The 24,706-nt window shown below is 38.7% G+C and overlaps 1 protein-coding gene across 4 annotated transcripts; it reads left to right on the top strand.

Moving 5' to 3' along the window:
* The first annotated feature begins 4,633 nt into the window (after positions 1-4,633).
* Positions 4,634-24,131, top strand: LOC127441238 (pre-mRNA 3' end processing protein WDR33-like). Of its 4 annotated transcripts, none has more exons than XM_051698406.1 (23): positions 4,634-4,808; positions 7,794-8,016; positions 8,099-8,167; positions 8,254-8,358; positions 9,907-10,002; positions 10,116-10,267; positions 11,928-12,025; positions 15,744-15,870; positions 15,993-16,147; positions 16,300-16,378; positions 16,468-16,578; positions 16,836-16,930; positions 17,482-17,568; positions 17,749-17,882; positions 17,999-18,151; positions 18,277-19,044; positions 19,202-19,265; positions 19,610-19,871; positions 19,999-20,070; positions 20,650-20,795; positions 20,884-20,985; positions 22,374-22,571; positions 22,674-24,131. In XM_051698406.1, exons 2-23 carry the CDS (start codon positions 7,813-7,815, stop codon positions 22,847-22,849), a joined length of 3,453 nt encoding a protein of 1,150 aa, XP_051554366.1. In that variant the 5' UTR covers positions 4,634-4,808; positions 7,794-7,812; the 3' UTR covers positions 22,850-24,131. The 4 variants fall into 4 exon arrangements, with proteins under 4 accessions (XP_051554366.1, XP_051554365.1, XP_051554368.1 ...); XM_051698405.1 differs by having other exon boundaries at positions 22,671-24,131; XM_051698408.1 differs by lacking the exon at positions 20,884-20,985.
* The last annotated feature ends 575 nt before the right edge of the window (positions 24,132-24,706 follow it).

Raw genomic sequence — 24,706 nt, 5'->3', positions numbered from 1 at the left:
TAGCTTTTATTTATCAACTAACTTCATACAAAGTGCAGTAAACTTTTTTCACCGCAATTTACTGAGAAAAGGTCAAAAGAAATTGTAGATAAAAGAATAACATCACACAAGTTTTTAGGTTTTATCTTTGTCTTAAAACCTTCCCCACAACAGGTAAGTCCTGTGATTTTTAGCCTGCTATCCCTAAATTTGTCCATTAAAGAAGGGGGAACACATCCTGACAATGTGCTGAGAATGTTACTGTCAGATACTGTCCCCACTCTGTTCAATAAGAAAGAAAGCTCACACAAGTATTACATGGAAGACTTTAATAACATTAAAAAATAAATTGTGCATACTTACCTTTTAGAATATACAACACAGTTGACTTTAGTTTAAACCGTCATGGTAGCCTTGCTGTCTACATGTTTTTCACACAAGTTATAGATGGTGATAATTTGTTTTATATCACTACAAATTTCAGTAAATACAAAAATAAATGGCAAAATGGGCAATATTTAACACATTACAAAAAATTGAAGAAAACAATATACCTTTTAAGTTGTGGGAATAAAATAAATATACAGGTGCATCTCAATAAATTAGAATGACTTGGAAAAGTTCATTTATTTCAGTAATTCAACTCAAATTGTGAAACTCGTGTATTAAATAAATTCGGCGCACACAGACTGAAGTAGTTTAAGTCTTTGGTTCTTTTAATTGTGATGATTTTGGCTCACATTTAACAAAAACCCACCAATTCAGTATCTCAAAAAATTAGAATGCATCATAAGACCAATAAAAAAAAAAACATTTTTAGTGAATTGTTGGCCTACTGGAAAGTATGTTCATTTACTGTATATGTACGCAATACTTGGTAGGGGCTCCTTTTGCTTTAATTACTGCCTCAATTCGGCGTGGCATGGAGGTGGTTAGTTTGTGGCACTGCTGAGGTGGTATGGAAGCCCAGGTTTCTTTGACAGTGGCCTTCAGCTCATCTGCATTTTTTGGTCTCTTGTTTCTCATTTTCCTCTTGACAATACCCCATAGATTCTCTATGGGGTTCAGGTCTGGTGAGTTTGCTGGCCAGTCAAGCACACCAACACCATGGTCATTTAACCAACTTTTGGTGCTTTTGGCAGTGTGGGCAGGTGCCAAATCCTGCTGGAAAATGAAATCAGCATCTTTAAAAAGCTGGTCAGCAGAAGGAAGCATGAAGTGCTCCAAAATTTCTTGGTAAACGGGTGCAGTGACTCTGGTTTTCAAAAAACACAATGGACCAACACCAGCAGATGACATTGCACCCCAAATCATCGCAGACTGTGGAAACTTAACACTGGACTTCAAGCAACTTGGGCTATGAGCTTCTCCACCCTTCCTCCAGACTCTAGGACCTTGGTTTCCAAATGAAATACAAAACTTGCTCTCATCTGAAAAGAGGACTTTGGAACACTGGGCAACAGTCCAGTTCTTCTTCTCCTTAGCTCAGGTAAGACGCCTCTGACGTTGTCTGTGGTTCAGGAGTGGCTTAACAAGAGGAATACAACAACTGTAGCCAAATTCCTTGACACATCTGTGTGTGGTGGCTCTTGATGCCTTGACCCCAGCCTCAGTCCATTCCTTGTGAAGTTCACCCAAATCCTTGAATCGATTTTGCTTGACAATTCTCATAAGGCTGTGGTTCTCTCGGTTGGTTGTGCACCTTTTTCTTCCATACTTTTTCCTTCCACTCAACTTTCTGTTAACATGCTTGGATACAGCACTCTGTGAACAGCCAGCTTCTTTGGCAATGAATGTTTGTGGCTTACCCTCCTTGTGAAGGGTGTCAATGATTGTCTTCTGGACAACAGTCAGATCAGCAGTCTTCCCCATGATTGTGTAGCCTAGTGAACCAAACTGAGAGACCATTTTGAAGGCTCAGGAAACCTTTGCAGGTGTTTTGAGTTGATTAGCTGATTGGCATGTCACCATATTCTAATTTTTTGAGATAGTGAATTGGTGGGTTTTTGTTAAATGTGAGCCAAAATCATCACAATTAAAAGAACCAAAGACTTAAACTACTTCAGTCTGTGTGCACTGAATTTATTTAATACACGAGTTTCACAATTTGAGTTGAATTACTGAAATAAATGAACTTTTCCACGACATTCTAATTTATTGAGATGCACCTGTATATATATATATATATATATAAAATCAAAGTAATTTAAAACAAAACATTCAAAATCAAGGAAAAACATAAACAATATCAATATCAAAATTCCAAATTCCTGTGATTTTTAGCTTTCTACCCCTAAATTTGTCCATTATAGCAGGGAACAATAAAAATTGTTCAGTATTAACACCAGCAAGGTATTGTAAGGTATTGAATGGGTTTTGGTAAGTGCTTGTGAGTTGAAGAGCTCAGATGAAGCTACTAAGTGTGCATTTGAATCAAAATGATTATCACTCATGCATTCATAAGGTCAGGAATTTACTCTTTTGTGCAAGGCTTAAAATACCAATTACAAATAACAAGAGTATTAAATTTACTTACTGTACATACATTGTATCTGCTACTGACACAACAGTTTCCGTACTGGCAGCTTAATTCACCCTTGGATATTTTTCAGCAAATTACCTTCAATAAACATGGGGTTATCACTCTTGTTCCCTAAATAGTCCCCCAAGTGGCAAGCACTGCAGCACTGGCTTCAAAAACACTATTTCTCAAGCTAATATTGTTGAAGGAATTAACATTGATGTTTACATTATAACACAATTGTTAAAATGTTTTTACTCTACAGAAATCCTGTGATGCCTGGTTTCACCATATGTGTGTAGAAAGGCCAAAGATAGAGGATACATTTCTGTGTGCAGCATGCTGAATCTCAGTGAGAAACAAAGGAACTAAAAGACCAAAAAACAGACAAAGAAAAAAAAATGTATAAAGTTTAATGTAATATTTAATGTTACATACTTGTAATTTTGATATTGATATTGTTTGTTTTTCCTTGATTTTGAATGTTTTGTTTTGAATTACTTTGATTTTCCATTATATTTATATATATTATTTATAATATTTATTTCATTCCCACAACTTAAAAGGTATATTGTTTTCTTCAGTTTTTTGTAATGTGTTAAATATTGCCCATTTTGCCATTTATTTTTGTATTTACTGAAATTTGTAGTGATATAAAACAAATTATCACCATCTATAACTTGTGTGAAAAACATGTAGACAGCAAGGCTACCATGACGGTTTAAACTAAAGTCAACTGTATTGTATATTCTAAAAGGCAAGTATGCACAATTTATTTTGTAATGTTATTAAAGTCTTCCATGTAATACTTGTGTGAGCTTTCTTTCTTATTGAACAGAGTGGGGACAGTATCTGACAGTAACATTCTCAGCACATTGTCAGGATGTGTTCCCTCTTCTTTAATGGACAAATTTAGGGATAGCAGGCCAAATATTACAGGACTTACCTGTTGTGGGGAAACAAGTCAGCAGTATGAATTTGACACATATATGAGCTTTCTTTCTTATTGAACACAGAGGGAACAGTATCTGACAGAATAATTCTCAGCTGTGAGGATGTGTTCCCCCTGCTATAATGGGGGTGAATTTAAGACAAAAATAAAACCTAAAAACTTGTGATGTTTTTTTTTATCTACAATTTATTTTTATCTTTTCTCATTAAATTGTGGTGAAAGTGTACTTGTTGGGACAGAAAACCATCAGATTTAGTTTACTCTAAACAGCTGAACTAAAGTGGACAACGGAGCTCTCTAGTGACCAAATCACACAACTGCATTTCTAAAAGAAAGCTGGACTAAGCGGAAAAAAGAGAAATATGATCAATATGTGCCTTGTGAGAACGGTCGCATATTTAGCCTATATAATCACAGTTATGTGAGTGAGCACACATTTCTTCCAAAAGTCTACAATATTCAAAATGAAAACTCTCTCACAAATAGAATATTATTTATTAATAGAAATAACAGTAGGTGGTTGTGTTCATAAAGATATAAAAAAAACAACAAACATAGGTTCTGTTACCCCATTTTCAGTCATGAAATTTGCCTTTCACTTCTAGAATACAACAGCGCGCGCGTTGACTTTGAAAAATGAAAACAGGACTTTAGATTCTTCTGTCATGGAATGTAGTATGTAAGTTTCTTTCAAAATTATCAGAGAAAGTCATGATAGACAGGTGGTAGCTTTTTATAGCTATTAGTTCATAACTCAGAATGACTTAAAATAGCCTGCAACACCTTTCTCTAAATGCTTATTGAGGGAAGTACAACAGCATGCAGGAAAATGGTTGAGTATTGTTTTAGGTATAAAATATCTACATCTAGTGCCTGTATTGTCCATTTATAGTCTTTAAACAACAGCTTGGCTCCTTACCTAGTTAAAAAAAACAGTTAATTTCTAGACGTTGACGTCTCGTCAGGTCGCCACGTGAAGTCCTCAAGTGGGTCACCCCCTGTGTAAGACGCTCAAAACACAAGATGTTCGGTCTGTCTGTTGGACGCTTGGGTTTCGGCACGGAGTTCCCTCCATAATCCACACCTGCTTTTGACTGACATGTGAATGAATAAACAAGCAAGCAGTGACGCAGTCCTCCCGCCGTTACGTCTGACGTCATGACGTTGTTTCGTGTGTTGAAAGTAGCTAGATGAGAGGAAGCCTCGAGATGGAGGCAGGGGGGTAATTTAATGCAAAAAGGACAGTTTGGAGACAGTTGACTTTTAAGTTTCAGAAAAAGAATACAACAGTCTCCACAAGGAAGAGTCGCGTATTAAATGTAGATATATAGACTCAGTCAGCACTGGATATTTTGGGTGAGTTTCTCAAGTATTGACCGGGCGCCATTTAAACACACTGTGCGGGAGACAGGGAAGAAATGACCGCTCTCACAGCACTCATTTGTATTATGAAGCGGACAATTTCTGCTCTCAAGTAAACCAAAGTCACTTTTATTTGTTATCAGGAGGGGTGTTCTGTCATTATGGTGTTAGACAGTGGAAATGTGGCCTGTTTATGAGGGCCTGCTTGTTGTGTGTTAGCTGGCTAACGGCTAACAGACAACCTCGAGCAACACCAGACGACAGGTATCAATTATATAGCAGCAGCAGCCAAGTCACGTTTTGTTTTTAGTGTCTAAATGTAATAGATAAGCGTCGTTAAGAGTTGAATCACGTGTGTTGGTTTCGTTGTTGAGCTCTGGATTATTGTAACAGTGCGGAATGTAACGCGCCACCTTTAAGAATCGACTTTCAACTCAATTTTCATGTCTTACTGGCCTTCACAAACCCGTCAACGGTACTAATATAACTCCAGATGTTGCTAGACACCTTTACATTGCTTTAAAGTCGATGGCTTTTAGCATTTAGCGAAACTGCATTGTTTGGACGATGTGTTTGCATTGTACCACCATGCCACTAAATCGACAGGAATAAAGTATTAAAGTCGCATATCCAAGGTTTACTGAAAAATAGAGTCGAACTGTATTTACTGTTGCTTCACTGAGTCTCATACAATATTGTTATCGGCTGGCTATCATTATTTATAAATGTGTTAATTTATCAATAAGTTTAGGCTCAGGTACTTAATTGCGCTTTACCTCATACTTGCTCAAGAGTTCATGTGTTTTTCATTATTGACATTTCTGTTTCACTGGAAGACCCTGTTACAAGTGTGCAGGACAAACTTTATTTTGTTTCATTTTAACTTAAATTCTCGAGGTTATTGGGTTTTTGAGATTTTCTGTGGTGAGGAAATACAATTCAAATAATTATTTGGTACAAGTTTATGAAATGTCTATATAGTGATAACTAATTGATTAGGCCTATATCACAGATTAACATCATTTTATTACTACTTGTGACACGTGACAAAAGATATTATACTCTATCATATACCAGTTGTGAAAGTCCAGTCCATGTATTGCCCAGTAGCTACTTTGGCCCTATTCTGCTCTAATGTTGTTTAAATAACATCAGTGTTATCCACCAATAAAATCCGTTTTAAGTTTTCTGAAGTGAGATCAAGAGAAAATAACTTTTATTTACAAGTTTTATTTGTTTTTTTTTTTGTTTGTTTTTATAACTCCAATCAAATTAATAACATTAAAAATCGAATGTTGAATCTCAAGTTGACATTTATGGCTAAATAATTTCTGAAAATTTTCTTTGAAAAACATGTTGCTTTCAAAACTTTTTTGCACTATTTTAGACACTTCACATCAGTTTCAGTTTTCTGACATGCAAAATAATGGAATTTTCATGCCAGTAAATCTTTGAAAACCTCTGTATTTTTCAAGGCTTTTACGTTTTAATGACAGTGTGTGTGTTTTGCAAACTCATGAGGGAATTAATTTGGTTATGTTTATATATGTTTTTAAAGGATAAAAGCCTCTGGGGTATAATTTCCTCAATCCATCATCTAGCCTTTGTACAGTGTATAGTAGTTGCACATGTCTGGTTACAATAGAGTTGGGAGATAGAAACTCAAAAAAAAAAATGTTTTGACGGTATTTAAAATCTCAATATATTTATTTACTTACTTTGAAATGTCTTTGGTTTGTTTTTTCAAAGGAACCATTTCAACCAAAAGGCGCTGTTGCCAAGTAGATTACAAATGATTAAAGCAAAAAGTATAATACAGTAAAATGTAGTTCTTCATATATTTAAGGCCACGCCATTTTTCACTAAATTAATACAACAATCTGTTATCAGATTTATTTTCTATCATTATAATAAATAGAAATAAACTGCAATTTTTTATCTACTTATATTATTTACTAAACATTTAATAGTATGTTAATTGTCGCACAGGGACTTCCATGAACATTTTTGAGTGCTGCAGTTGAGTGTTGAATCTGTGCTTTCAAGAAATTAGCTGTAACAGAAAATGAATCTTACCTAGAGTTAACCTAACTGTCTTGATGTTTTTACCACATACATTTCAATAACATCTCATTTAAAACTATCTGTCATGATGCTCTCATACCGATGAGTCTTACAGTCTTTATGAAAGTTAGTGGCAGAGTAAAAAGTGCATTATTGCGAAATCATTGGGACATTCACAGTGTTGGTTAGTCTTACATCTCCAATAAATTGATATAGAATATATGGTAAATATTAAGTATATATTGCTCATCTCTGAGTAACATCAGGGTGTTTGTGGGGAAAAGTTATACAATCAGTCTACTTGATTTTGCCATTAGTACTTGCAGTGAACTGTTTACATTTAAATAAACTTTTTACAGAAACCAACAAAATTTTTAATAAGCAATTTCTTTACAATATTTACAATCTTTTACCTATCCTGTAGTTTGTCATCCATCTTTACATATCATGAACACTCTGGTTTTTCCTGTTTAGTAGTCTTATCCCATCCTCAAAACCTCTTTTGTTGATTACAGTATCATATTTCTTTGTTACAAAGCTAAGGCATGCAGTCCACAGAATATATTGATATAGCGTACCCCATAAAATAGCCTAACTGTTTTAAGGAGAATAAGAGAAATTTGTTACAGAGGTTTAATATGGATAAGATTGTGATTTGGAGGGCATTAGCATTGGGAGATGAGAGCAAATTACATTTTAAGTCATAAGTTAAGCAAGTAACAAGCAAGTTATTCACTGATTCCTTTTATGTGTTGCTGGACACTGGTTTAATATTTCAATAATCAGAGGTTGGTTACCTATGGTTAAATGTGATAATTTCATGCAAAATGTTTGACATGATTTTTGGGTTGTGTTCAATTAAAGTTAGCTGATGTCAGAAACCCCAAGTAAATGGCCTCCCCTTCACATCCTCAGGTGTTACAGAACTGTCACCATGGCAACAGATTTGGGCTCTCCTCCCCGATTCTTCCATATGCCTCGGTTCCAGCACCAGGCGCCTCGGCAGCTGTTCTACAAGAGGCCAGACTTTACCCAGCAGCAGGCCATGCAGCAGCTCACTTTTGATGGCAAGCGCATGAGGAAAGCTGTCAACCGCAAGACCATAGATTATAATCCCTCTGTCATCAGATATTTGGAGGTAATGACTGACCAAGAATGGAACAGGAAATTTAGCAGAACCCCTGTCACAGTAATGTAAATGTATTTCAAATTACTCTTAGAATCGGTTGTGGCAGCGAGATCATCGAGACTTCCGTGCTGTTCAACCAGATGCTGGCTGCTACAATGATGTGAGTATATAATAATTCACTGCTACTTTGGGTGGCATTTACATGATTTTTGGTCATTTAAATTAAATGCCTGTCTTTTCTTGCAGCTTGTTCCTCCAGTTGGTATGCTTAGTAACCCTATGAATGCTGTTACGACAAAGTTTGTTAGAACCTCCACCAACAAAGTCAAATGCCCAGTATTTGTTGTACGGGTAAGTGTTAAGAACATATGTTTGGATGAAAACTGGAGTGGAATATCCATGCCTTAAAGAGATAGTTCACCCAAAAATAAAAAAAATTCTAAACCAGTATGGCTTTCTTCCGTGGAAGACAAAAGGAGGTATTAGACCAGGGGTGGGAAACTATTTTGGTAAAGGGGCCACATCGGGCTTTAAGTAGTGCACAGGGGGCCACATAGTATTCCTTTTGAGATACGTTTCTGCATCTTTTAAGACCAGAAATAGTTGTGTACTCAATTTTCTGAAGTGCATATGTGACTAATGGGACTATTCTGCAATTGCATAAAGTATTGTATTGCTCTACAAAGGTAGATACTTTTCTATCAGGCATTAAAAAAACGGAATAAAGGCTGAGCTTATAAATTATTTATTCTACCATCTCTACTTCTCAGTTTATGTATTATTCAATTGAACACTCTACATCAGGGGTCTGTTTTAATAAATAAATAAAAAATAAAAAAAAACGAAAATTATAGAACTTTTAATGTTTGATGAAAAGCGGGTGAGTTTGCTTATTTTATTCTCAAAACATTACCCATTTACATGCTAAAAGGGTCATGATGCAGGTCTCGTCAATGGTTTGACTTTCCATTCAGCACACAACTGAATAAAACAGGCTGCATGACTATGATAAATGATTACTGCAAAAGTTAAATTAGCATAATGGTGCGAGTGGACTTCAACATTTCTAAATTGCACAAATAAAAAATACATATACATATTCGTCTCTCACTTGCTTTTGCTCGCGTGTCAATGATTACCCCTCTGCATGTCAATGATGCTGAGATCTACTTTTATATTTAATTTCATCACTGAGAAGGTTTTACCTGCAAACTTAGTAACACCAAACATCACACGCAGCCTCAAGAATGGACACAGAGTGGCTGTATAACACTTTTCCTTGAGCAGAATATTGCCCTAGACATCGGCAAGTTTGTTCAAAGGGGAAAGCAAGAGCTTGAAGGAGCGCAGTCATGTGCATGGTTTTCAAATTGCACAAAATAAGTATGACATTAGGCGGAATATTTCCAAATTGTCCAAGTATAAATCTAGAATTGGGGGTGTTGCATCTCTTATCTGGCAACCCTGAGCATGTTAAATGCTTGTGGAGGCACGTTAGGTACCAGTGCAAGATAACTGAAATATCCAATAAAAAAAAATGCTTTTAGGATAAATGATCCACAGGCCACATTAAACCATGTGGAGGGCTGGATCCAGCCCGTGGGCCGTAAGTTGCCCAGGTCTGTATTAGACTGTTAGGGCCCCCGTTACCATTCAGTTTCATTGTATCTTTTATTCCATACTATGAAAGTGAATGGTGACTAACATTCTGCCTAACATATACTTTTGTGTTCCATGGAAGAAAGAAAGCCATGAGTACATTATGGGTGAGTAAATTATGACAGAAGTTAACATTTTTGGGTGAAATATACCTTTTCATATCCCATTTTTATTTGTGAATGTGCTACTTTTTTCCCCTCTATTTGTTACAAATCTTTCCCTTCTCTGCCCTTCTTGCAGTGGACTCCTGAAGGCAGACGACTTGTGACAGGTGCCTCCAGTGGGGAGTTTACTTTGTGGAATGGGCTCACTTTTAACTTTGAGACAATTCTGCAGGTAACCAAAGGCCACATTTAGATCTATGACACCACCTCATAACCTAAAAATCTTGTTTAAAAGGGGTTTATTTATTCCTCTCTCTCTCCCTCCCTCCCTCCCCTCTCTCATAGGCTCATGACAGCCCTGTCAGGGCAATGACCTGGTCTCACAACGATATGTGGATGTTGACTGCCGACCATGGAGGTTATGTGAAGTACTGGCAGTCCAACATGAATAACGTCAAGATGTTCCAGGCTCACAAGGAGGCGATTAGAGAGGCCAGGTCTATACACAATCTACCATTTTCTGTAGTTAACCCAAGCCTGTTACTGCCCCTGCAATGGCAGGGTTCTGCCTGTAGGGGGCTCTCCTCAGTGTTGTCAGTTTTGATATTCTCTTCCCTGTGCTGCTCAATGTTCATGTCCTTGATTATTGACACGTGTGTGTTGTTTTTGCAACACTGCATTTATTTGTCACTTATGAGTTATGTATCCTCATTTTTTATATACATAACTACTTTGTACAGAAAAGGTGTATTTTCACACTTTCAAATAAAGTATTCCCAGTTATCTATATTCTAAGGTGATGACACATGCAGCCTAGAAACAAAAAAATGACCGTTAAATACAACCTCAGGGATTAAAGTTTTGTCGTAAGGGTATAATGGTCCTCCGTTTTGGAGAGGATAGGCAATTGTCCTTGCACTGGTGCACTTGTAGGAAACCTACATGGCTCTAGGTTTCATGTCACAATGGTATAACAATGGGGAAAGAGCTGTGCTTCCCCTACTGGCCATCAGAGTCTGTGCCACGCTTTCAGTCAGTCCCACAAGATGACTCTTCCCTAGCTTCTAATAAAAGTACTGCTTCTAAATAAAGATTTTAATAATAAAGATGACATATTTTCACGTTGATACAACTCTCATATGGGTACAAATGCACATGGCTGTTGAACCTTTTCAACCATGATCAATAGTGATGTGCAGGTTTATGATTCACTACCACTCATTTTGGTTCACCCAAACACAATGCAGAGCACATAAAATTGACCCTTTTGATGCAATAAAAGGAAACCTGTCAGCACCAATAATAATTATAAAAAAATGGGTAACAAAAAGACAGATGCCACACATTTAAAACCAGTTGTGTTAAATCATCAGATTAATAGTGCATAAGTGAAGGTAAGAGAGGCTGAAAAGAGCCCTTTTTTATGTATTGTTTTTGTTTTTTGTTTTTTGTTTTTCAAAGAGAGAAGGAGAAAATTCCTTCACACTGCCATAGTTCGCAAGAAACCCAATATGTACCGAAACAGCATTGTTTAAGTCATATGCAAGGCTGTTTAATTATTGTTTAACATGCTTTTCAAAAATTGAGTGCACAATAAGAGGGTTTGTAGTTTTTGCTTTTAGGTGTTACTGTAGTGTTTCATGTTTGGCAAGAAGTGGTGTAATTAAGTGTTTTAGGAGTTCAAAGAGTGATGTTGTGAACTGAGGCAGGCTCGGTTTTGGCAAATGTTTGGACCAGCGTGTGTTGTGTGTTCTGGGAGAATCTGTTTAGGAGTTCGTATTTAAAAACTACATGATTAATTTAATTGGTCGAGTTAATAAAAGTAAATATATTTCATGCCAATGGGAGTTATGCAGAATTCCTTTTTCTGATGTTGTAACGGCAAGACGTAAGATACAGGGAAGATGCTCTTGCTTTTTTTTTTTTTTTTTTTGTAAGAACCGCTAGTCATTTGAGCATCCTTGTTAAATTAGATAAGCAATTAAGTTTAATGATGGTACTGTTCTGTAGAAAGAGCCATCTTAACAGTCTGCTAAGGAGATGGATGGTTCTTTGTAAGATCAATTCAAAGGGCCCCCACAGGGTGTAAGGTGTCCACCCCACAGAGAGCTGCCATGTTATCCTTCATTGTTGATTCTTTCCCTGCTGTGTCTTCAGTTTCTCTCCTACGGATAATAAATTTGCCACTTGCTCTGATGATGGAACTGTACGCATCTGGGACTTTCTGCGCTGTCATGAAGAAAGAATTCTCAGAGGTATGTTATATAAGATGTGGAGATACTCACAAATGCATTCCTTTAAACACACAATCACACTATCATCTGGGTTCACAAACACACCGCCTTTTACACACATCTGCACACTTTACCATGGGCTCTTAGTGTCAGATTACTGATCTTGCACTGTTATTGGCAGTTTTAGGGGTTCTGTAATGTGTTTAAATAAATATTCATTAGACCTTGTGTTTAAGAAAGTACCAAATATTGTACGGCTTACTGACCAATGTCAGTGGTCAAAGCATTTTACCTTATTATCAATCAGGTAAGATATCCATTTTTTGTATGCTAAATACAGTGTAGTTATCTTCATGTTAACAATGTTTTGTAACTTGTTTAGGAATGATTGTTTTCTTTCTTGTGGAAATTATGATGCACATGAACACAGGAAAAATATTTTTTCTTCTCTTTCGTTTTGTGTCATCAAATTGATTCAATGCGTTTCCTGCACACTTTTCACTGGATTACTGCGTCTAGTAACCCTCTCATGTGCTATAATGTATTTAACGCTCCAGAGTTATACTGTAGTATTCTAAAAACTTAACGTCATTTTGTAATTTTGTTGTGAAATGTTGGACTTCAATCTTTCATCAAATAAAATTGTATATTTATTAATAATATAAATGCAACATGTTGGCATAGTATTTCAAATAGTTTCTTGTCTGCAGAGTGCAGCAGTCTGGTTGCGGAAGTAAAAATCCCATTTCATTTGTCCATAGGGGAATTGATTTTTAACGATAACTTATAAACCTACTGTGGGCTTGTTGATCAATGGGATGTATTCCTGTTAATACTATCATTCTGCATTATATCAACTTTTTTTTAAAATTATTATTATTTTTATCCCCTTTTCTCCCAATTTGGAATGCCCAATTCCCACTACTTAGTAGGTCCTCGTAGTGGCACGGTTACCTCAATTTGGGTGGTGGAGGACAAGTCTCAGTTGCCTCCACTTCTGAGACAGTCCGCGCATCTTATCATGTGGCTCGTTGTGCATGACACCGCAGAGACTCCCAGCATGTGGAGGCTTGTGCTACTCTCCGTGATCCATGCACAACTTGCCTCGCGCCCCATTGAGAGCGAGAACCACTAGTCGCGAGCACGAGGAGGTTACCCCATGTGACTCTAGCCTCCCTAGCAACCGGGCCAAATTGGTTGCTTAGGAGATATGGCTGGAGCACACCCTGGATTCGAGCTCGCAACTCCAGGGGTGGTAGTCAGCGTCAATACTCCCTGGGCTACCCAGGCCCCCTGTCAACTTTTATGTTTTGGTGAAGAACTAACCCTACTCATGATCATAAAGGAAAAGATCCACCAGTTAAAGATTTGCGGCTAAAAAGCCCAGCAGCGACCATCCATATACCCATCATGACGCATTCAAATCAGTCTCTCTGCACTCTCAAACTACTTTATATGTTTGTATATATCAGAATATTTTGCTATAAACTTAAAATAGATATTTTTGTACTTATATTTTAATATTTTTCCATAGTTTTTTGTTGGATTGCTTCTTAGAAACGCTATTTGTCATTTCCAAATCTAGCAGGAGAATTTGCCTAAAAGAGCAGCTACAATATACTTTCAGTAATTTGAGGTAAAGACACCAAGTTAACAGTCGCTTTATAGTCTAAAAGGGAAAAGCCTGGCTGTTGTAACCTCTGCAATATTATAAAATATTTTTCTGTTACTTTCAATTGAGTAATACAAATAACACAATTGTATGTGAGACATGTATAACTGAACTCACCAATGTCGAAAAATAACCTTTCATGTACAGACCTCATCACGGGAGATATCTTCTCCCTATTTACAAGACTGATTTCAGATACAGTTAAATTAACTGCCAGGTGAACACACGATTGGAAAAAAGAAGAGGCTACTTATATTGAGAAAAGTGCTGTGACATTGGCTAAGATAAGTAGACTATGGTGGGGCTTTTGGTTTTTAGATTTTTTACAGTTAACATTTTAGGTTCAGTTAAAATTCAGCTATATACCAGTAACAACATGTTAGTTATTTCATAGTGAATGTTTCTTCTGTGTATGTATGAGTGAGTGAGAGTGAGAGAGATTGTGAAAGAATGAGCGTCAGAGAGACAGTGGATTTTGGAAACAAGTTTGTGATAAAATAAAGCACTTAAAAAAATGAAAATAAATAATTCCAGGTTAAAAATGTTGTTCAAATTTGCATGGTTTTTCTTGTTCAATTTACAGGCTTCATTGCTGTTGAGATTATTGACTTTAGGTTGAAAAATCCACTGTGTACAATTACTATTACAAAACACAACTGATTGCATACAATTTAAATATGCGTTCTGAATACTGTTTGTGCACCTGGAGAGGTCAAATATGTTTTCCCTCACAAGATGCATATGCTGAGATCTTTTTGAAACTTTTACTTGAAGGTAGTCTCAAATGCATCTTTGTGCACCTTCAATAGGGGCCCCTAGAATCCCAGTCACAGAGCACACTGAATTTCAAACATTTAAAACAAGGGAGATTTAACCCAGGCCCAATTTATGACCTGTTAGATCATGTTTACCTATTAGATTATTACTGGAATAATATTAAACCTCAATTTTGGAAAGTAAAATATTGTTATGCTTCAGACCTGTCAGTAAACAAATCAGACTAAATGTCTGAAATCAAATAAAGTGATAAATCACCACAGTACTTCAACAAAAGGCAAACAGCAAAAGTTTTACTCACTGCTGTTAGACCATTTCCATTATGTGAAATCTGTCTCCCCATGTCGGTAAAATTTTTAAAGGTAATTAAACTGAAACGGCCTTAGGCTATGGCACTGTCCCTGCTGCAGTGATCTGAAATAGGCTTACTTGTATCTGAACCATTACAATTGAAACATTTTAATTTCCAGGTTTAGTGGTTAGCATCTAGTTTTTGCCATATGGGCATTTTTCATTTGGCCAAAATCAACATCATGCATTATTCAGGTAATTTTTGTATCTACCTCATTGATTTACATAAAGACAGAACACATATTTTTGGATTAATTTTCTGTTTCAGCTATTTTATGCCTCCTATTTCTCTCATTTGTGCACATTCACAAGCACACACCATTCATATCAGTCAATTAAAAACAGCTGTTAAATGCATGCAGCCTTTGGAGGAAAAAATAAATAAAAAAATAGCACTTGTGTAAACATTTACCTTCCATGAGATTTATTATTTTGTTTATGCAGTGGTACACATTTCAAAATTAGTGGTGAACATTTGTGACATGCTCCATCATTCGAGTTACTTTGACTCAGAAACACGTTTTGAGTTTGGTGCACTTGAGTGGAAGGTCTAAGCTTTCTAGCTATATAATTATGTTCTTACTCTAAACCATTGCTGAGATTTAAAAATGTAAATGCTTTGCCTCTTATTTTAGTGTATACAACTAAAAATGTGTTTCTGGGACAAAGTGACTCAAAATGATAGGAGCAGGTTGTGGCTTTTATTTAGCCTGGTTTCACTCAAGAATTTTGAATATGTAAACCTATGATCTTTTTAAAGTGATGCTAGAATTGCTTTAAAAATTTGTAAAAAAATAAATAAATAAATCAAATAAAAAAACCTGTTACACTGAGTAGCGATGTTGTTTTGAAATATGAATGTATTACAAATAAATGCAATGTCTCTCCCTGGATATAACACATTCACATTTAAAACCTGCATGTTTAATTGGTCTGCAGGTCATGGAGCAGATGTTAAGTGTGTTGACTGGCATCCCACTAAGGGTTTGGTGGTATCTGGCAGCAAAGACAGCCAGCAGCCTATCAAGTTCTGGGACCCAAAGACTGGACAGAGTTTGGCAACGCTGTAAGTTAACAAGCGGTTCATGTGAGAGGATAGTTAGAGGACCCTGTAATTTTTGTACTAATGTATTTCTTACCTGAATGGTTAGCATGTCAGAGTCTAATTTTCCTGTATTTTTCCCTCAGACATGCACATAAAAACACAGTCATGGAAGTGAAGTGGAACCTCAATGGCAACTGGCTGTTGACAGCATCACGTGACCATTTATGCAAACTTTTTGACATTCGCAACCTCAAAGAGGAGCTGCAAGTTTTTAGAGGACATAAGAAAGAAGCCACAGGTATAATCTTTATTATATATATATATATATATACACATACATACATATATATATATATATATATATATATGTATGTATGTATGTATGTATGTGTGAACTGGGCTTTTGCACATGGAGCAGTCTGCATGTATACTCATGTTTTCTGGTTGCAGCTGTAGCCTGGCACCCAGTTCATGAAGGCCTGTTTGCCAGTGGAGGCTCTGATGGATCACTGCTGTTCTGGCATGCAGGGTGGGCACCACTTCCAACCATATATTAAAATTAAATTAAAGTTGGTCATCAGTGTATTTGAGTGCTAATGAATGGAAATATGCTGGCAGTGTGGAGAAGGAGGTGGGTGGAATGGAGATGGCACATGAAGGAATGATCTGGAGTCTAGCCTGGCATCCGCTAGGCCACATCTTGTGTTCAGGGTCTAACGACCATACCAGGTGTGTGTTTGCATGTAAATATGTCTGTGCCACAAAAGGTAACCTGTAAACGACTTCTATTGTAACTATTAGGTAGTTGCAATGGAAACCCTCAGGCAATTACAGGTATCCTTTTATGGTATACCAATTAAAGGGATTTAGGTAGGCCTGTTATAGTTATCTAATGCAAGGGGTGATGAAAGTACTTGCCCAACTCATGCCCTGTAAAAATTTGTTTGATTGGACATTAGCTCATTACTATGCATTGTCTTCCTCAGTAAATTTTGGACCAGGAATCGGCCAGGCGACAAGATGAGGGACAGATACAATCTTAATCTGTTGCCAGGGATGTCAGAGGATGGGATGGAGTATGGTTAGTATTACTTGACCACTTACAATATAGGAGCCCTAAAGAGGATGTGCATATTCCTATATGTTAATAATGTTTTAATATGGGGGGCCTGGGTAGCTCAGCGAGTTAAAGATGCTGACTACCACCCCTGAGTCGTGAGTTCGAATCCAGGGCGTGCTGAGTGACTCCAGCCAGGTCTCCTAAGCAACCAAATTGGCCCGGTTGCTAGGGAGGGTAGAGTCACATGGAGTAACCTCCTCCTGGTCCCTATAATGTGGTTCTCGCTCTTAGTGGGACTAGTGATGAGTTGTGTGCAGATGCCACGGAGAATAGCGTGAAGCCTCCACACACGCTTTGTCTCCGCGGTAACGCGCTCAACAAGCCACTTGATAAGATGAGCAGATTGACTGTCTCAGACATGGAGGCAAATGCAATTTGTCCTCCACCAACCAGATTGAGGCAAGTCACTACGCCACCATGAGGACTTAGAGTGCATTGGGAATTGAGCATTCCAAATTGGGGAGAAAAGGGGAGAGAAAAATATATTAATGTTTTAATATGGGATTTTCTAGATGATATGGACACCAATAGTGTTGCAGCCATTCCTGGCATGGGAATCCCAGAACAACTGAAGGCTGCCATGGAACAAGAACAAATTGGTTAGGACACAAAGTACACACACAGTCACTTATTGTTAATGAATGTTAAAGTATTTTTATTAAACAATCACTATATGCCATTGCTAAATATCATCAATGTAGTCTGTTCTTTAATAGAAGAAAAGGACAGTCAGTAATTGGCTAGTTAATGGTAACTGGTTGTTCTGTTCTCTGGTAAAGAGACAGTTGCAGAGTCTGAGCTGAGCATCCCAGGGCTGGACTGGGGAATGGAGGAGGTCATGCAGAAGGACCTGAAAAAGGCCCCGACCAAGAAAGTTCCTTATGCAAAACCCATTCCAGCTCAGTTTCAACAGGTCAGTATGATCAGCTTGTACACAACAGTGTGGCTGTAGTATTGGCAGCACTGTCAGACATACAGATTTGTAAGATATGTTGATAGTCATAGCAATGCATGTCTTCTATTCAATAGGCATGGGCGGAGAATAAAGTTCCAGCTATGCCTCCTGGAGAGGTTCCAAAGGAGAGGAAAGATGAGAAGAATGTCGATAGCAAGAAGAAGACTCAAGCAGAGATTGAGCAGGAGATGGCTGCACTGCAGTATACAAACCCAATGTTGCTAGAGGTCAGCAGATATTCCTACATATACAGTTTTAGCTTTGTATCTTTAAAATCTGGATATGTCTGTATTATGCAGATCATCAGTGGTTCATTTATTTTGGTAACAAGTTGTCTTTTTTTTGTCCATAGCAACTGAAGATTGAGAGAATGGCACAGTTACAGGAGCAGGGAATGCCTCCCCCTGCTGGACAGTCAGGGCCAATGCCTCCCTTTCCAGGTCAGGGTGGTCCAATGCCCCCTCCGCCACAAGGTTTCCCTCAGTCTATGCCCCCCCAACAGATGCCCCACAACATGTCTCCAATGGGCCCAGGTGGCCCGATGCCTAGTGGTCCATTCATACCTCCAGGGCAGATGGGTCCCCCAGGACCTCCCATGCACCAGGGGCCCCCTCCACAGGGCATGATGGGACCTCCAGACATGCATGGACCTCCACGTCATCCTGGCCCTCACAGAAACATGGGACCCCAGGGTCCTCCTGGCATGCATCCTGGCCCCAGAGGCATGCAGGGACCTCCTCAAGGAGGAATACCTCCAGGGTCTGGTGGACCTCCAGGTAGTATGATGGGACCACCACCACGAGGACAGGGGCCTCCCCAGGGAGGAATGATGCATCAGGATATAAGGGGACCTGTGCCTCACGGAAACATGATGGGCCCTCAGGGGCCCATGGCAGGGGGTATGATGGGGCCTCCGCCCAGGACTCATGGCAATATGCAAGGCATGGGAAACATGCATGGGATGGGGCCTCCTCCAGGGGGGATGCATGGACCGCCAAACAACATGCAAGGTCCACCGGGAAACATGCAAGGTCCTCCAGGCAATATGCAGGGTCCTCCACCATACATGCAAGGCAAACCACCACACATGGGTGATGGAAACAGAGGACAGTTCAACCAGGTGAAGGCGGCATACAATTAGAACAGCAATTAGATTTTAGAAGAAAAAAAATCTTTCACTACATGGCACATACATGAACGCTAATGACAAAATTGTTTAACAGAATTAAAGTGTTGGTAGAGTCTTCTATTTCTTAAATGTTATGCATGCTTTACAGGGCCAGAATCCTGGGCCTCAGTCAATGATGCATGGAATGGGACAGCAGGCTCCTAACGGGAAAGGTAATACTCATTGAACACCATATTGTGTGCGTCTGTTTTAATGCTTTTAACAAATACAATTATTACATTATGGAAGAGAATCTTTTCATATCAGAATTGACAAGTACATGACCTCTTTTGGAGGTGCTTCCATTATACACAGATCTGTTTGAGCCTTCGAATAAAGCTAGCTTCTAGCTTTTTGCCGACTTCTTAAAAAAGTTTGAATATATCTTGTGTGTCTTTCGGAGCACGAGCACAACACCAAGGATATTTGTGGTCTGATTAATGTTTATACATGCTGGAGTACATGAGTTATTAGTAATTTTGTTTCCTCTCTGTCCTATTGCTCTTTGTGTGAGTAGATGGACCTCGGGGACCACCTAACCATCATATGGGACCCCCAGCGGAGCGACAAGGCACGGGAGGACCAGGTCAGGGCTCAGATGGGGGCCAATACTGGGGTGAGGAGGGAGGCTATCAAGAGGGCTGGAGAAGAGGCCCTGGGGGTCCTGGCCAGGAATACTCAGGAGATCCCAGAGGGCACAGAGGAGGAGGCCCAGGAGGCCAATGGGAGGGCCAGGAAAGATTCCCATCACATGATGGAGAGTTCATGGGCCACGACGGGTACATTTCATTCAACACAACCTTACTAGTGTGGTTATTATTTACTAGTTGTTTGTTAATTGGCCAGAATCCTATGGGTTAGTATGTAAAATCTCTGTTAAATGTGTCTGGTGACTCAACTCTACAGGTTTGACGGGTATGAGGGCACTGGTGAGGAGTTTGACCCAAGGCAGAGACGACCACCGCATGGAGATGACTCGTAAGTTGCACAACGCATGAGATTTGTCTACAATCAGCTATATTGTGTTGTGTTTGGAGAAATACTGTACATATTATTCATAACGGTACTTGAGACTGGAAACTTGGACTCTAAACCTATAATTGAAGTGCTATTCCAGGGGCCGAACGGGTCTGAGCATGGTGAATAACGGTTCCAGTAGCATTTCCAATTGAGCACGGTTTGGTATGGTACGATTACAAATCGTTCCTGACCCATATTTCTCAGCATGCTTAGCTAACCTTACTCAACCATACTGGTGGAACGCCTTTATTACATGGTGACTCACAGTTGGTCACTTGCTCTGTCAGTCCATTCTAATTCCAATTTTGCAGTACCACATTGGAAAAAGAAACCGTAATCATGCCAACGAGCCCAGATTGGTAAGGAGAACCGTTCGGCCCTATGGTGGAAAAGCGACTTTAGATTATAAAGTGATTTTATTTGGATTTTTCACTTATTTCACTTACAAGAATGCTCTTAATCTGGAACACTAGTTTATAACTGAACTCAACTGATTGCTAAATGCACATTCTATATTGTCTGGCTCTGTGTGTACAGATATAGGAGGGGTGGCATAAGCGGGCGTGGTGGGATGGGAGGCTTCCAAGATGAGTACGGTGGAGATGAGAGCTTTGATTCCCAAGAAGACATGGGCCAAGGTTGGGGAGGTAGAGGAAGAGCACGTGGCGGGCCACCAAGAGGAGGTAAGATGTATTCCATTCACCATTCCATCAACCCACCTTGAGTCCGTTCAATGTGAGATGTCAGGTTTGACCATGGCATCTTTCTTAGGTGGTGTTGGAAGAAAGGGTCTTCTCCCAACTCCTGATGATTATCCCTCTCACTTTGAAGGAGGAAGAAACCAGGAGGGCTGGGAGGGAGGGCGAGATTCAGGTAGAAACACATGGGGTGGATGCCAGTATGTGCTTGTTGCTGCAGTGCAGTTAGACGTGCTTGAACAGATTTTCATTGTGGTACTCAGTACGTTTACATGTGCAGTTATAATCGAGCTACACTGGGTTTTTGCTTAGTCAAGTTATATTCTTCATCCGTCTGTCCAAGTATTCAGTGCAATGCGTAATTGAATATTTGAAGAAAGGACGTTAGCTGAGGAAGTGAAGCTTCTCCAAAATCTCTGCTTGTGGGCACATAAATGGATTGTTGCCTCTTGTTCCATTTATCATCTTTGCCCTGTAATAACTCTTTTGGAGGTGCTTCCATTATACACATATCTGTTTGAGCCTTCGAATAAAGCCAGCTTCTAGCTTTTCACCGACTTCTTAAAAAAGTTTGAATATATCTTGTGTCTCTTTCGGAGCACGAGCACAAAACCAAGGATATTTGTGGTCTGATTAATGTGTATACATGCTGGAGTTACAATCGCATTATCTAGGTATGTTAATGCAAAACATTTACTGGTATGATTTTAGTCAGTCTTAAAGTATTTACATGAAGAAAAAGAACAAATTATTGTTGTAGCGTGACTGAAATCAAACTTTTAAAGTGCATGTAAACGTACTTAAGCAATAAAGCTGAGTGCACACTATATGATTTTAATATAGATTTTCCTGTTGCAGGCAAATTTGTGAAATCTGCTACAAAAAAATAAGATCAAAGCCAATTTGGAGGACAGGCTCGTTAGGTTTTTGCAACACACTATGTGACTCATCGCAGAGGCATGTTTGAAAGTATTGAGAGAAAATCTTGTAGCGCAAGCAAGGATTGAGTTTACTGAAAAGCGCTGGCCAATAGAAAGTCAGGAAACTAGGGGATGGATCTGTGTAAAAAAATAAAATATACAAGGCTTGTAATGTCAAATGTAATTAACCTTTTGGGCATCCTTATGTTATCACCCCAATATCCTCCAGGTCTTTTTGGCGAACAGCCCATTTTTGCCCATTTCTGTCTTAACCATTGTCTGCTCCATTTTCATTTCTTTGTCTTTTTCGTTCTTCATATTTTAGCACTAAGAAAAACTGAACATTAAATGGAGCCTAAGGCAAAGTTTGTTTTTTCTGACTTAACATGCTCTCTGTTGATGATCTGTCCAGATGGATAATCTTGAAATAAGTAAACCTCATCTGCTTTTGATCAAATAGTGTCCACTGCAGAAAGAATGTTGTTATATTAACTGCAGCATTTTTTTGTGAATTTTATCAGCCGTGTACTGTACACTTGTCATTAGCGTTAAGTGAACGTGTTTGCCTTGTCGTTTGCGTTCATAGATCAAGGTAAGCATCAAAGATCCACCAAAATTAATGCTGGTACATTTGTTTGTTCAGGTCATGAGGGCTATCGAGATGGTCAGCGGCCAGACCACAATATGCATGACAGTCCCTCTCCAGCCAGTAGAGAGCGCTCTTCCTCACTACAGGGCATGGATATGGCCTCACTGCCACCACGCAAACGGCCATGGCATGATGGCCCTGGCACCGGTGACATGGACTCACCTGCCGCAGGACCTGATGACAGAGGAGCAGGTGAGTGAAGATATTAGCCAATGATTTGTTTCACTTATTAACCCATTAATATTATATAGTACAATAAGCCATAGTTGTTAACTAACATCCAACTCTCAGTAGGTCGACCACCGCCAAGAGATGAAGGTGGTTATGGGCCCCCATCACGGGGAGGACGAGGTGGTTGGGGCCGTGGTGGGCCTCCTAACCCAGGTGGACCCGGTCCCGGTCCCAATGCAGGTCCGATGGTCAGGCGAGGGGCTCCACGCGGTGTCATGAGGGGTGGTCGTGGTCGGTAGGATTAGTCACGCCCACTTTCCAGGGCACATGGGGGCAAAAACTGACTGCAATAATGACAGACAAAAAGAACCACACATGGCCACGATAACAGCTTCCTTCATGGCCTAATTATGCAGGCTTGGACAGGTGCCTGGATGCACATAAAAAAAAAAAATCTGAGTGGAACTCTGTGCTAACCATTTTAGCCAACCTTTATTGGTGGCAATGGTTTAGTTTTTTCACTCTGATCTATCAGATAGAAGGTGGTGGGAACTCCTGACGCCGCCTGCTGATATCCAGATTTTGGACATGATCATACATGTACCCATGGTACAGGGGACTAGTTCTCACCTCACATTTCTGGGTTTTACTCAGTTTGTGGTGAAGATGCCAGCTGATGAAAGAGTGGCTCATCATGGTGTGAAGAAACATCTCTTGTAATGGACTTATATTTGTGGTCCAGAATACTTATTTGTGATGCATGGTACAACTCTTTGTAGAAGCTTTAGAGACACCCCTTCCCAAACATCACCTCTACACTGAGCAAAGCCAACCGTAACTGAATTTGTACCAGTTCCTGAGCCTCTTCTCTCTTGCCTTTTTTGGCTTAATGATTGTGATGTTAAAACATTTTGTGTACCATTAAGATCCTCAGAGTCAGATCCTATCGTCAAGCAACTTTAAGTCAATCTAAGTAATGGGCAATGCAGAACAGGCATCATTTTGAAGACTGTGTCTATTACTAGAGAAAACTGGACTCTTGATTGTTTCCTTCCCCAAGTGGCTTTTTGCCATTTATTTAAATTTCATTTTTATGTAAAATAATGGAAATAATCTTTCTGTAACATTACCAGGCTACTCTGAGTGAAGAGGCTGCATACTCTGTTTCTATGTGTACAGTTTGTCATAGTATTGTCATATTGTTTTGTCTCTTTTGTATGGAAACAAAATAGAATTTGTGCAAAGTTAATGTAAACCATATTCACTCCTGTCATTTCTTTGATTTTACTGACAGTGATATTTTTCAAGGGTACAAACGTAATACTAACTGAACACCATTGTTGTTTTCATGAAGTCTACAAACTGCACCGATATGCTAAAAAAATCATCAATTTGAATTTAAACCAAGTGTTTTTTAAACCACTTCATTGATCCCAGGAGGGATGAAATTGTATGAAATTATATCAAGTCCAGTCTTAAAGGAATAGTTTCATCATAATTTACTCACCCTCATGTCATTCTAAACCCATTTAACTTTCTTCCTTATGCGAAATACAAAATGAAATGTAATGAATATCATAATCTGTCATTTATTTTTTTAAGCTTTAAAGTGAGGCACTAGTCACTGCTGTTGTATTATAAAGGCAGACCGGGATATTCATAAAAGGGATAGTTAATCCAAAAATGAAAATTCTCTCATCATTTACTCACCCTTATGTCATCCCAGATGTATGTGACTTTATTTCTTCTGCAGAACACAAACGAAGATTTTTAGAAGAATATTTCAGCTCTGTAGGTTCATATAATGCAAGTGAATGGTGATCATAGCTTTGTAGCTCCAAAAATCACATAAAATAATCCATAAGACTCCAGTGTTTAAATCAATGTCTTCAGAAACGATATAATAGGTGTGGGTGAGAAACACATCAATATTTAAGTCCTTTTTTACTATAAATCTCCACTTTAACTTTTAAACAGCCACCACATGTGACTTTCAGATGTAAAAGTGAAAGTGGAGACTTAGGAAAAAAAGGACTTACATTTTTATCTGTTTCTCACTCACCTATTGTATCATCTCTGAAGACGTTGATTTAACCACTGGAGTCTTATGGATTACTTTTATGTTTCTTTTATGTGATTTTTGGAGCTTCAAAGTT

The sequence above is a fragment of the Myxocyprinus asiaticus genome, chromosome 5, assembly GCF_019703515.2.
Source record: "Myxocyprinus asiaticus isolate MX2 ecotype Aquarium Trade chromosome 5, UBuf_Myxa_2, whole genome shotgun sequence".
Lineage (NCBI taxonomy): Eukaryota > Metazoa > Chordata > Actinopteri > Cypriniformes > Catostomidae > Myxocyprinus > Myxocyprinus asiaticus.
Note: the sequence above shows the minus strand (reverse complement) of the source record. Positions and strands in the feature narration are given on the sequence as shown.

What these genes read in the sequence shown, in the direction of transcription:
- LOC127441238 (XM_051698405.1), top strand. Translation starts at nt 7,813, where the DNA reads ATGGCAACAGATTTGGGCTCTCCTCCCCGATTCTTCCATATGCCTCGG. An exon ending in GCCCAGTATTTGTTGTACGG is followed by an intron (nt 8,359 to 9,906) that starts GTAAGTGTTAAG and finishes CCCTTCTTGCAG; the next exon opens with TGGACTCCTGAAGGCAGACG. An exon ending in ACCTGATGACAGAGGAGCAG is followed by an intron (nt 22,572 to 22,670) that starts GTGAGTGAAGAT and finishes TCCAACTCTCAG; the next exon opens with TAGGTCGACCACCGCCAAGA.